The sequence below is a fragment of the Onychomys torridus genome, unplaced genomic scaffold, assembly GCF_903995425.1.
Source record: "Onychomys torridus unplaced genomic scaffold, mOncTor1.1, whole genome shotgun sequence".
In the NCBI taxonomy this organism is placed as follows: Eukaryota; Metazoa; Chordata; class Mammalia; order Rodentia; family Cricetidae; genus Onychomys; species Onychomys torridus.
In genome coordinates, this window is record NW_023411472.1 from 5,119 (window position 1) to 17,378 (window position 12,260).

The window sequence follows — 12,260 nt, forward strand, 5'->3', positions numbered from 1 at the left end:
GAAAATTCGAGGACATTTCATCAGGATGTCAGATTTCCAATCAATGAAGTTTGCTGAATTAAGGCTATACATTGGCCTTTCTTCTCTTATTCTTAGTTCTGAGACTGCAACTCTATCAATTAGTCTTCTTTCTGCTCTCTCTTCAGGCTGACTGTAGGTTGGGGCACAGTCCTCTGACCCATCTTTCCCCTAACCCCAAGCAGTACCCAGGCACTCCTGGAGAACACACAATGCCGGTGATAAATGGGCTAAGAATGGCCATGAACTAGGTTACCATCCCAGTCTTCAGCCCTGTTTCTGATTCTCCCAGTGTGGACCTAGAGGCTGCAGCATCTTAAGCATTCTGTGTTGAATGTAGGTGGTGGTACAGGGCATCCTGGGGGTGTCCAGAGCTGTCATCCATATCAGTGAGCATAGAAGGAAGAAGATGTTCAAGCTTCTAGTAGAAGGTGACAACATGCAGGCAGTCATGGCCACCAATACCGTGAAAGGCATCCAGATGACTTCCAATAACTAGTGAGGTACCATTGCATCAGAACCCTCATCCAATACCCAATCCATGGCATTTGCTTCCCCAACAATTACACAACAATCTGCTTTGATAATAGAGCAGTGTTTGCTTTGTGCTTGTCAAATGGGAAGAAGTAGGAGTGAGGTAGCTCCCAGACGGGACTGCCTCCACTCACTCCTAGCTCTCCCTCAGTGGAGAAAACTCTGGGCATTGAGGCTGCCCAGACAACCATCACCAACAAGATCCAGCCCATAATGGTCAACCATGGCATGAGCATCGACAGGAGACAGGTGATGCTGCTCTCAGACCTGATGACCTACAAGGTGTAAGAGAAGGGAGGCTCCAGGTTGTCTGGGGTTGTGAAACCCACTGTCTGGCAAACAGTCAGAGGGTGTATACAGCATAGGAAGCACACTTCTGTGAGGGCTGACTGAAGGGGTTAATAAGGCGCACATGGCTGGCTGTGGTTATCACAGTGGGTATGATGGTGCTAGATGCTGAGGTGGCAGAAGAATCACGAGCCATGGTTACCTTTTTAGAGCTTTATTAGGAGGAAGGAGAGAGAGAGACAGACAGACAGACACACACACACACACACACACAGAGAGAGAGAGAGAGAGAGAGAGAGAGAGAGAGAGAGAGAGAGAGAGAGAGAGACTGCACAGAGGGAATATGAAAAGGGAGGACCTGTGGGAGGGCACATCCCCTTTTAGGCTGGGATGCTGTTGCAGGCTGATTACGTAATAAGGACATACTCCTTACACTGACCTGCACAGGAAGTCAGGTGTCACCACTAAAAGGCCTAGTGTGCTGACGGGATCAGGCGTTTTGATAAATTTCCTTGTGAGAATTTCAACACAACCAGTTGTTGGAGTAGAAAACCTTGAACACAGCTTTTGTCCATGTCTTTAGTCTTATTCTACAGCCAAATTGGCCGTTACCAAAACTAGGATGCCCAGGGGACTTGAGTTATATTTCCCTGATCCATTCCAGTGCTGCTTCTGTAGTCATTTCCAGACAGTAGGGCTGGGTATTCGGTGGTAGAGTGCTTGCCTAGCATGCATGGGCTCTGTGTTTGATCTCCAGAACAAACACACACACACACACACACACACACACACACACACACACACACAGAGTAAATTACCTTGTTCTCAGGTTGGAGTGTATGGGGAAGCTGCTATGGGTGTTTGCTTCCTCCCCAAACAGTAAGTAGTGCATTGTGTTTACATGAAACTTTCCTGATAAGCCTGTCCTGCGTAGAGGTTATTATGGAACCAGAGATGTCACTCAGAAGTAGAACAAGGTCAAGGTATATATCCCTATGTCCCTGGGTACATCTCCAGCACCAAAGAATAAACTGCATCAGGTGGGGCCATGGCAGCCCTAAAGGAGAGGGTGTCTGCACGTATGTTCTTCTGCTTTGATTTTTTAAAGGTTATGGTATTTCACTGGATCTGCAATACAGGTTTATATCTATTTGTTGTATGTATATGTGGGTGAATAATCATGTGGGCCTTGTATAGTATACCAAGGGAATCATCATCAGGAATGTAAGTGTCTGAACTCCAACCCAATTTCAACTCTGCATTAAAGGCGTTGGGGTATCATCTGTGGTTCTATAGTATTTAATTGCTCATATTGATAAACAGAGGGATATTAAAAAGAATGAAACATTCCTGGGCAGTGTTTGGATAGTGTAGCTAAATTTGTACTATGGGACTTCCAATGAAGCTAAGATAACTCTGGCTTTGGAAGGAGGAGGTGTTGAATGGCCTCCTCTATGTTCCAAGAGAGACTCCTAGAAAGTGAACCTGGTCTTCTGGTCAGTTAAGGGAGAACCAATTAGCAGGGTGGCAAAGGCTGTTCCCCATGACATCAGCAGTCCCTTCCCTGGACATTCTATTGTATCCTAGAGAGCTCTTGGCATCCCCTGTGATGTCACCAGTGTTGTAGCAACATCAACTGCCTCAGGGCAATCCTTCATTGCCTACAGGGTAGAGCATAGACATGCTGCTGGCAAGACTGAGGAGTCTCCTTGGAAGAGAGAATGAAGAACATCCAGAAACCAGAGAGAGGCAGAAGAAAGCTGGCTTTGAGTCTCAGAGGAAAACAACCAAAAAGGGTTTCTGGGGAAGGCACAGTGAGTGCTGGGCAGGAGATGTGGGTTTCCTGGGGGAGGTGGGCTTGACCTGAGCCCTCCAATATTGGGGCAGAGGAGCCAGAACCTCTGAGAGGCAAATGGACTTCCCTGCTTCTCCTAATTCCTGAAAGTCCAGGGTCTAGAACATTAGTGTGTGCCTCCTCTAAGCCTGGATCAGCAAGGCCAAGGCTGTTATGCTGGACATACTTATCTTTTATCTTCCCTGGGATTTGGGGGTGGTAATGTGGGGACAGAAGGAGACAAGCAGGAGGCAGATGGACTAATGTGTCCCCAGCTTAGGCCAGGCATCACTGCACTTCAACTTCAGGAGGTTCCTTTAGGTGCAGTGGCTGTCAACACTAGTCACCTGAATAGAAAAGTGCTTCTGGCCAAGACATTATGTCGTCAGGCTGTCCTGCAGACTCCTCTGACCACCTCTCCCTGACAGTGTTCCCTTAGGGTCCTAAATCAGCAGTTGAGGATGGCAGATAGATCTCTGGTGTAGTCAAACTCTAGAGGTGTGGGACCAGGGCAAAGATTGGCTCCTTCGTACAAGCTCTGCATGTTCTGGGATGGCAGTGGGATGACTTGGTGAGTCTGTTAAGAATGTAGTGTCTCTCCATGACTTTTCAATATCAGCCATGGGCCTGGAGTGCCCAGGCAGGAGAATCTGGACTGTCCACAGCACCTGAGTGCTTGTGTTATTTTCTCCTGGCTTCTGAAAGCACAGGCAGACTTCAGGGTTCTGGGTCCATGCATCCTGTGCTGCTGTGAATTGGCCCAAAGAAGCCATCTCTGTGTTCCCTGAAGCATGTGTAGGGAGACGGGAGAAACCCCTGTCTGCTTACATATCCACATCTGTATAGTGTGAAGGGAAAGCTGAGATACACAGTACATCTTCACCTGGCCTAAAATATTTGGGTTGAAACTGGGTTGCAGACATGAGCTTTCTGTTTGGGCCTCAGGGTGGTCTGTCCATCTTCTATGCCTTGTCACTAGGCAAGTTCACTGTCTTCATCTACCCACAGAGGCTGCTATGGAGCCATCATCCCACCCAACCCTCTTCACCAAGAAAGAGGTGAGGAAGGAGATGCAGAGACTGGACATGGAGATGCACCTGATGACAAAGGAGAGAAATGAGCTGCGTGATCAACTATTCCTCATCAGGAAAGGACCTGTGAACAATAGGTATCTCTTGTTTCAAACTTCCTGGTGTCAATCTTGCATCTGCAAAGTCACCTTCATCTTCATCTTAACTTCTTGGATTCTAGGAGCCTGAAACCTCAGGGTTTCCCTGTGCCCAACTTCATTTTCTTAAATGCCTCTCAAAGGAGAGGCAGACCCTGAAACCTGGGCGGGAGTGAGATGGGGATTCTAACCTGCTTTCTCCAATGAAAACCCAAGCCTGTGGTCTGACTCAGACAACTCCGGGATTGATGCAGATTTGTTTGAGTTCCCAGAATGCATTTGAAAAGACCATGACATGGCTTGTGTGAGATACTAGCTGCTAGTGAGTTTGTGTGAGTCTTTGAGCTTGCCTGGTAGGTAATTGTGTGCTGGAAGATCCTGGTAGCAGCTTGTCAGACCCAATCCGACTTGATTTATTTCAATGAGTGACTGAAAGTCCTGGGTCTCATCACTGTTTTTCTATTTGTTCTGAGTTATACTCTTAGACAATATTGACCCATGCATTTCTTCAATATCCCATGTGTGTTTACTCTCTTCAACTCTCTCTCTCTCTCTCTCTCTCTCTCTCTCTCTCTCTCTCTCTCTCTCCTCTCTCTCTCTCTCTCCTGTTGCATGGCTACAAGTGTGCCAGTGTGTGTGTCTGTGTGTCAGTCTGTGTGTCTGTGGGCTTACATGCATTTGCAGGTTTGTGTGTCCCTCCAGACTCTGGGAGCTAGGTGTCTATGGTGGGCCTGATGATTTGCTTGTCTCACATTTTCCAGGTGATGCCAGTGCTGACATGAGATCTGTGAGCCTCATTTTAAGCTGCTCTTGTCCTATGTGCTCACCTTGATGCCAAATGGGAATCCCTTTGGGAGACTTTATATCTGTCCTGATGTTGGGTCTCATCTCCAGAATTATGTGCTCTGTCCTTCTGTGCAGTAGTAGTGACCCAGGATCAAGAATCCTTGATCTGAAACAAGAGAAACACCATTGCAGGTTTCTTGTAGGCCAAGACCTGTAGCACAACTCCTGGGATCAGAGAGCTAGGTGCCTCTCTAGGCCTATGGAGTGGGCTCATGCATCAAGGACACTCTTCATCTGAACACCCCGCTTCTGCTGACCTGGGGCCAGGTTTACAAGTGAATTGAGCACCAGGAAGTTTCAGTACATAATAGCCAGCCTGAGATGTCCACTGTGTTATGGTAGATCAGGACAATAGCTTGTGTTCACATGACCCTTGAGGCCTATATTCATAAAGTTCTTTGTTCATGGTGCCATGCCCTCCCACAGGACAAATACTTGGTATGAAGATCTGAAGATGGAGCATGAGGAGGTCATGACTGACCTAAAGAGATTGCAGAATGAGAACACCAAGGCTTCACAGAAGGTGGATGAGCTTGCCAATTTGACAGGCTTCTATCGGTAAGTGCTGGTTGGCATGGTCCCCAATAGTTGAGTGGCCATCTCTGCCTTTCTTTGTCTCTAGACTGGAGAGTCCACAGCTCTGGTTCTCTCCTTTTTGCACCTTAGCAAGCATCTCTTTGACTTGTGTCTCTTGCACTTAGTTTTGCTAAGTATGAAAGAGACTATTCACTTCTCCCACCAGTGTCTTGGAGCCTCAGGAGCCTCTAGGTAAAAGAGAAAATTGAGCTGTGGTAGTGCCATTCCAGTACTCTGGAGGCAAAGGTAGGCAGGTCTCTGTGATCTCAGGACCAGTCTGGTCTACAGAGAGTTCCAGGGCAGATAGGACTGTTCAGTAGAGAAACACTGTTTCAAAAACCAAACAAACAAAAAGAAAGAGAGGAAGGAAGAAAGGAAAAGGAAAGCAAAAAGAAAGAAAAGAAAAGCAATTTGCACCATGAGGGGAAGGTCAGTCAGCTCTGGGCATCTGGGAGCTCAGGCCAAGGCTTTACGGGTCTGGTTTCTGTGGAAACTGTAGATATAATAAACTCCCCTTGGGTCTCCTGTCCTTTCTAAGAGAGTATTTGTCCACTACTTGCTGATGTTAGGACAGTTGAGGGACTCCTCTTTCCTTTGAAAGGACATGGGTTCCTATTGGTTTGGGGTTTTCTGAAGTATTTCAATTTTTTTAAAATTAGCTGCTCTCTTATTTGCACTTCTGAGTGTAGCTGTTATGGCTGTTTTGGGCTCTTGGCTATATCTTCCTGAGAACATGGGGCCTTTTGTTGTGATAGTTCCTGGAGGCAGAGGTGGCAGAAGGAGACGGGCAGGCCTTACTATACAGAGTGTCTTTCCAGTGGTCTGCACACCCAGGTCCTAATGGAACATACTCAGCTGAAGGAGAAGGTAGACATGCTGAGGCTGGAGAACAAAAATAAGAGAGAAGATTGGGTCCTGCTGAAGCACCACTTGGAGGCATTGGAATTGATCTGTGAGGACCAAGAGGAAGAGACCAGTGACATCCAAACCCAGCAACAACATGTAGGACAGGTAGGTGAGTCAGCCTGAGGTCTGGCACCATTTGCTCATTGGATTCTCTGTCTGCCCATCCACCTACCTGTGCTTTCACCCATCACGTTACTCGTTCATGCTCCCATCCAGCCACCCACCTCATGCCATCTGAGGTGTTCACTTCACTGTCCATGCACAAGTACTTCTGGGAAGTTAGCCTCTTCTGAGAAACTGAATTATTGGCAAGCCATGCCTTCTGCTCTACTTGAAACTGCAGTCCAATGAGGGAAATGGGTCAATAACATATCACACCTACATATCATTATGATAGGTAGGATCCATTGCACAGAGCTTTGAATGAGTGAATTGTAGGTCCTGAGGCTCATGTGATTGGCAGGGATCCTGTGAGATCACACAGGGGAATCAGTTTACAAGGAAGAGTATCCCATGTAAATGCCAAACGAGTCCTACTCCTAGTCATAGATTTGGGTGGCATGTGGCCTTCTTTCTTCATGAATCCCAATGTGTTCTCTTCCCTTTGACTGACTATTGGTTCACACTGACATCAGCCTAAGTAGCAGCTCATGAGCCCTGTTTTCTGTGAATGCTCCTTGAGAGGTCTACCTTTCTGGAGAATACAATCTGGATTTGATTGGCTGAACAGATGGGGCTCTTGATAAGCTGAGTTCCAGGGTGGGTGCTTTACTGCTTCTGAAGTAAAATTCTCTAGCCATCTCAATAGAGTCTGGTCAAACAGAGCACACTCCCCACAGCAGTATTAATCCTCATGGAATAATGGCAGAGTTGTGAGTCTCTTGCGAAAGAGCTGCTGTGCTTCATCTACTCATCTGTTCATCTTGCATGATGTTATATTCTGCTCACTTCTTTTTTTCTATGAGTGTAGTATAAGCTGTTTTGGCTTGCCTCACCTACATGTAGGCTATTTTGATCCTTTGTATGTGCTTCATACACTGTGTGCATGCCTGTATACAACTTTCCAGTAAGATCACAATGTTCTAATGAACAGGAATTTGAAAGATTGGAGGGAAGCTTGCAGGTCCTGCAGAAGCAGAAGGAGATGATCACCCAGGAAAAGGAATTGGCAGAAAAGCTGCAGCATCACTTTGAGGTCTCTCAAATGAGGTAGGAACCCAGGCTGAGGGGAGCAGGTGGAGCAAAGTGTGTCCCTTGTACCTGGGATCACTGTCATTTATGGGCTCCTGGTCACATGTGTGGCTCCCAGCTACAAGCAGGGCAAGAACACTTCCGAGTATTGTTCAGGTCGAGTTAACAAACACTTCTGTCCTGGAATCAATATTTTTAATACTCAGTGTGTCTAAAGAATTCTGTCCTCTTTCCCTTCTGAGTGCTCTGGTATGGCCTGAGCAAGCTTTCCTTATACTCACAGAGATCTGCCTGCTTCTGTCTCCCCATGATGGAATTCAAAGTTGTGAATCACTAGGCCTTGCTGAAATTACATTTTCACTTAGGAACATCCTCTGTAGAGAAGAGATTCCTACCTTTGAATACTGCTTTGTGCAGCGTTTCCCCATTTCCTGGGACAAGTGTTCTCTGGATGGAATAGTTTAAGGACTTTCTAGAATAAACCCAGGAGATGCCTCAGCTGCAGGGAAGATCAGAAACTTTTCATGAGTGTTCTGTAACAGACTCCCAAAGAGTAAGGATGCAGATTCCTAGCTCTGGTTAAGGAAATCACAAGTTTCTGTTTGATCTCAGAGTCCATCAGGGCCAATGTTCTCAGGCACACATCTCAGGAATTGCTGCTCTAGGATTACTGACTGGTTCTGTCTTTCATGTTGGTCATGTTCAAGGTGCCTCCTGGGTATTTAGCTAGCTTCATAACCTTTTCCGAGTGTCCAGATTGCAAGGCTGCAATATGGCTATCAATAAAATGATGTGTTTTATCAGTAATTCATCATGAATAATGAGGATCACTCCTGTGCTGTTGACTATGTTATTAATACATTGTTACTTTAAAAAAATGATGTCCCCAGACTGTAAGTAAGACCCTTTCTTTCTGGTAGAACAGAAAAAACACTACTCAGCCGAGTTCTGACAGGTGTTTAGGGCTGAGGAAAGTTCTCGGCCCAGTGACCCTGTAACTCTTAATCCTTGGGGCTACAAACAGTGACTTCAGTCAAATGATCCATGTTGACTATCCAGCACAGTTGAGGTGGTGGGAGGCAGCAGTTTAATAGCTCACAGTGCCAGGTCCCCAGCAGGATTGTGTCCTAACTGCCTTTCTCTCCTAGGTCAGAGAAACTGATACATGTGCTGGAACAGGCCACAGCCCAGGATGAGAGCCTGCTTCAGAAGGAGCTGCTAAATCAGGGTCCACTTGCAGAGCCACATCTTCAGGAAATTTTGAATGCTGATGCACTTTCTTCCTCTTATTTTATTTCCTATGTGTGAAAAGGCCTTGATTTTGCCTAGCCATTGATCCAGAATGGCTGCTTCTGGGCCTTGACTCCCTTTCTTTCTTGACAATTCTCCTTTAGAAGCCACTTTGAGGAAGCCAAAGGAAGCCACAGACACCTTGAAAGCATGACATCTTTCACCCTAAGATCAAGCCTCCTCAGAAAAAGACATCCCATTGTAGCTCTGAACTTACCATGAGGCAAATACCAACTGAACTCCTTGTCATCCAGACCCAATCTGCTCCATGTGTCTGTTGGCTCAGTACTCCTAAAGAAAAGAAATCATCAAAAATAAGACTGAGATACAGAAAACCTAACAAAACAATTATTCGGAACCCTGACATCCACCAGCAAGTGGCCCACAACATGGAATACCACAACATGGAGGGAGGAGATGTTGGAATACTACTGAGTATATCAGTTTACTGTCAAGGACTTTCACAAGCTGACTTAATCCTCAGCCCTCAACAGTGTTTCAGCCATTGCATGTAATGTTTTCATCCTTGAACTTGGTGAAAACTGACATATAAAGCCCCAAAGAGGCATGGCTAAGCTCTTCTTGAAAAGGCTGTTGCAATCAGTGACTGCCTTGCTACCTAACATCTGTCCAGGGCCAGGCACAGGCTCCAGGTCTGTGCTGCTCAGTCTGCAGTGAGAGAATTCTGCATAGCTTAATTTTGTGTTTGATTTTTGCTTTAGTTTCTTTATCTTAATTGTTTGGGTTATGAATTGTTATTTTGTTGTTATTTGTTCTTGTTATTGATTTTCAAAATTTGCCAAGGCTACCATTGATTCCTCATTTAAAGCCCCTCTAAAAATATATTCTTTATGATTAAAATAAAATGTAATTTCTAAATCTTCACACTTTGACTAGTTTGTTTTGTTGTTTGTACTGTCACATTTCTTAACCCTAGAACTCACTCTCAGTGATGGATCTCTGCAAGTTCCAGGTAGCCTGCATTATGTCATGTCCTCCCAGCCAGCCAGGGTGACACAGGGGATTGGTGTCTTGGGTTTGGATTGCCAGGTTTTCTGCCTGGATACACACTTTATGTTAGAATCAGTATTCATACTGTATCATGCTCTCATGTATGTAGTTATCCCTAAAATATGATACTCCATAGACACACTTTCATGAATTGGTCATAAGGACTGAACTATTGATTAATGCACCTCTACTGCTCTACAGACTCTCAGGAAATAATATCATTCATTAAGAGAGTCTGAAAGAAATCAGGAAACCCAGAGCTATCTGCCTCTTGCAATACAGCATCAGTGATAACCACACAACAGAGATAAGGACCTTCCAAGTCACGTTAGGAAATACCTTTTTGTAGATGCTGTTGGCCTTGACCGTGTATTTAGTGTACTTTTTTATTTTTAGATTTATTTATTTTTACTTTATGTGAATGGGTGTTTTTCCTATTGCACAAGTGTGCTAGACATGACTGCAGTTCCTGAAGGGAACAGAAGAGGGCAACATCCCCTTATAGCTGGTTTGTTAGACACCATGTGAGAGAGCACCAAATGCTCTTAACCTTTGAGCTCTCTCTCCAGCTCGTGCAGTTGGCTTTTGACCTTCAGCCCTTTGTGAGGTATTGTTGAACTGGGTCACCTCTGACCAAAGAAAGAATTCTCTGAAGACGTGTAGGGACAGATACATGAGGTAGGCGTGCTAATTGTCTGAGGCAGCCTGGCACCTATGCAGTGCTCTGGTGTCACCACTGATCTTTGTGGGTTCAGAGAAGAACTGTCAACTCTCATCTAGGACAACAATGTAGATTTGACCCATCTGATGAAATGCAGAGTTGAGGTGGCCCTCCTTGGGTCTGGGTTCATGGTAAAGATTCCCTGATAGCAAGAAAGATCTCCAGCTAAGCAGTGTTGGGAGGAAGCTCCAGGGCAGGCACAGTGAATGGAGCCTGCAGCAGAGGACATAAGCTTCTGGTGGAGAGCATGCCTATGCAAGCTTGGGACATGAGAGGGACAGTTGAAGTTGCACTAGGTCCTGGCAGTTCTCAGACGACATGGAGGAAGGATTTCTTCCAGATGACTGTTTTATAATTATAGCTCCCTGGAATGGATCTGACTTTTGATTTTGGAGGTGAATCATAGAGTTCAAGTGTGGAGGAAATAATCCTGTGGATCCACAGACAGTTGGTGACAAACTGGTACTTTTACAATCTCAGCCGTCACAAAAGCCTGATAGATGCTTTGGTTACTGTCTGTCATAGATCACCTCTTTCTGAGCTGACCCTGAGACAGAAAGTGTCTTCTATAGACACACTTGAAATAAGGTATGACATTGTTTAGGCCATATTACCAAGTTATTACTATATGAAGTGTGTCTCCTTGTCCATCTCCTCAGTATCTGATAGCAGCCTGGGGCCAGCTATTCCTTGCTCAACTGTGGGTCCTCAGCAGAGTGTTTGGCTGGTTTGACAAATCATACCAGATTGGTAGAATAACATGGCTTCTTCTATTAGAATTTGTATAGGTGAATAGTAGTTTCCTGTCAACTCTTCAAAGGCTAAACTGTCCTTAGTGCCCAGTGTGGACTATGCCCCTCTTTGATCTTCCAGATGGCTAAAGGAAAAGAAAAGTTAAGAACACAATGACATCCAGAGTGTAGCTTACAACCAAAGGGGAGGCTCCACAGAGGCGTTAAGTCCTCCAGACCCCATCATCCAACCTCCAACCTCCAACTGATAAGTCTTTGCAACCTGAAGGCCTCTCTGCCGATGCAGCAATCTAAATTAAACCAAGTCAGACTGAACTGGAAAAAGCCAAGTTTAATGGGTAAAGCATTCCTGGGTGATTCCCAAGACCCTCAGAGTGGAGACCAGGAAGAGAGACCAGAAGAACCATGGGTCTGTTTTCTGGGATTCAGCATATATATTGTGTGGGAGTGGTCCTGAGCTTCTCTGGGGGAGGAGCTGTGTTTGATGGGCTCTGAAGGGGCAGGTTTGGGGAGGAGCTGTGTTTGGTAGGCTTTGAAGGGCAGGTTTGGGGAAATAGATAGCAGAGAGGAGTTGAAGTGATTCTTCCACTAGAACGTTCCAGACATCTTTGGGTATAGGGATGCCAGGTGGCCAGGAATTGAAGTGGAATTCCCACCCAGACACCAACCTCCACAGCTTCCTCCATAGTCATCAGTGTTGAAAAGGGACTCTCACTAAGACAATCATTCATTTTATGGGCGATGGATAAAATCTATATTTACTAGTAAAGCATGGAGATCTACTCAGAGAACATAAATACTGATGCACAGCTTATAAAATTCCATGATTGAGGTGATCCGATGGTGAGATGGCTCATCAGGTAAAGGTACTTGCTGCCAAGCCTACACACCTGTGTTTATTGTCTAGGACCCACATGGTAGAGAGAACAAACCTTCACAAAACTGTCGTCTGAGCTTCATGTGTGTGTTCTTATGAATCCTCACACTCACCATAGCTTTGAAAAATCTCTCAAAAGCCATGGAGAAATCAGTTGTCAAGGAGGATGCAGACCCCTGTCAGTAATGGCTCCTGGTGACTAGCTGGAAAATACTGAAATGCTGGGCTACTTTAAATAACACACCAAT

At 45.5% G+C, this 12,260-nt stretch overlaps 2 protein-coding genes across 2 annotated transcripts; both read left to right on the forward strand.

Moving 5' to 3' along the window:
- The first annotated feature begins 230 nt into the window (after positions 1-230).
- On the forward strand, positions 231-840 carry LOC118575159 (DNA-directed RNA polymerase III subunit RPC1-like). The gene is made up of 3 exons (XM_036175827.1): positions 231-236; positions 359-516; positions 693-840. Exons 1-3 carry the CDS (start codon positions 231-233, stop codon positions 838-840), a joined length of 312 nt encoding a protein of 103 aa, XP_036031720.1.
- Positions 841-3,690: 2,850 nt separating this feature from the next.
- LOC118575157 (disks large homolog 5-like) lies at positions 3,691-8,669 on the forward strand. Its single transcript, XM_036175826.1, has 5 exons — positions 3,691-3,842; positions 5,115-5,246; positions 6,083-6,275; positions 7,264-7,379; positions 8,510-8,669. The coding sequence occupies exons 1-5, from the start codon at positions 3,691-3,693 to the stop codon at positions 8,667-8,669; spliced, it is 753 nt and encodes a 250-aa protein (XP_036031719.1).
- Positions 8,670-12,260: the final 3,591 nt, after the last annotated feature.

Bases quoted from the DNA above. Each gene is read 5' to 3' on its own strand.
- LOC118575159 (XM_036175827.1), top strand. The intron at 517-692 runs GTGAGGTACCAT...ACTCACTCCTAG, and splicing joins CAGATGACTTCCAATAACTA to CTCTCCCTCAGTGGAGAAAA.
- LOC118575157 (XM_036175826.1), top strand. From the start codon at position 3,691: ATGGAGCCATCATCCCACCCAACCCTCTTCACCAAGAAAGAGGTGAGG. The intron at 3,843-5,114 runs GTATCTCTTGTT...GCCCTCCCACAG, and splicing joins AAAGGACCTGTGAACAATAG to GACAAATACTTGGTATGAAG. The intron at 7,380-8,509 runs GTAGGAACCCAG...TTTCTCTCCTAG, and splicing joins TTTGAGGTCTCTCAAATGAG to GTCAGAGAAACTGATACATG.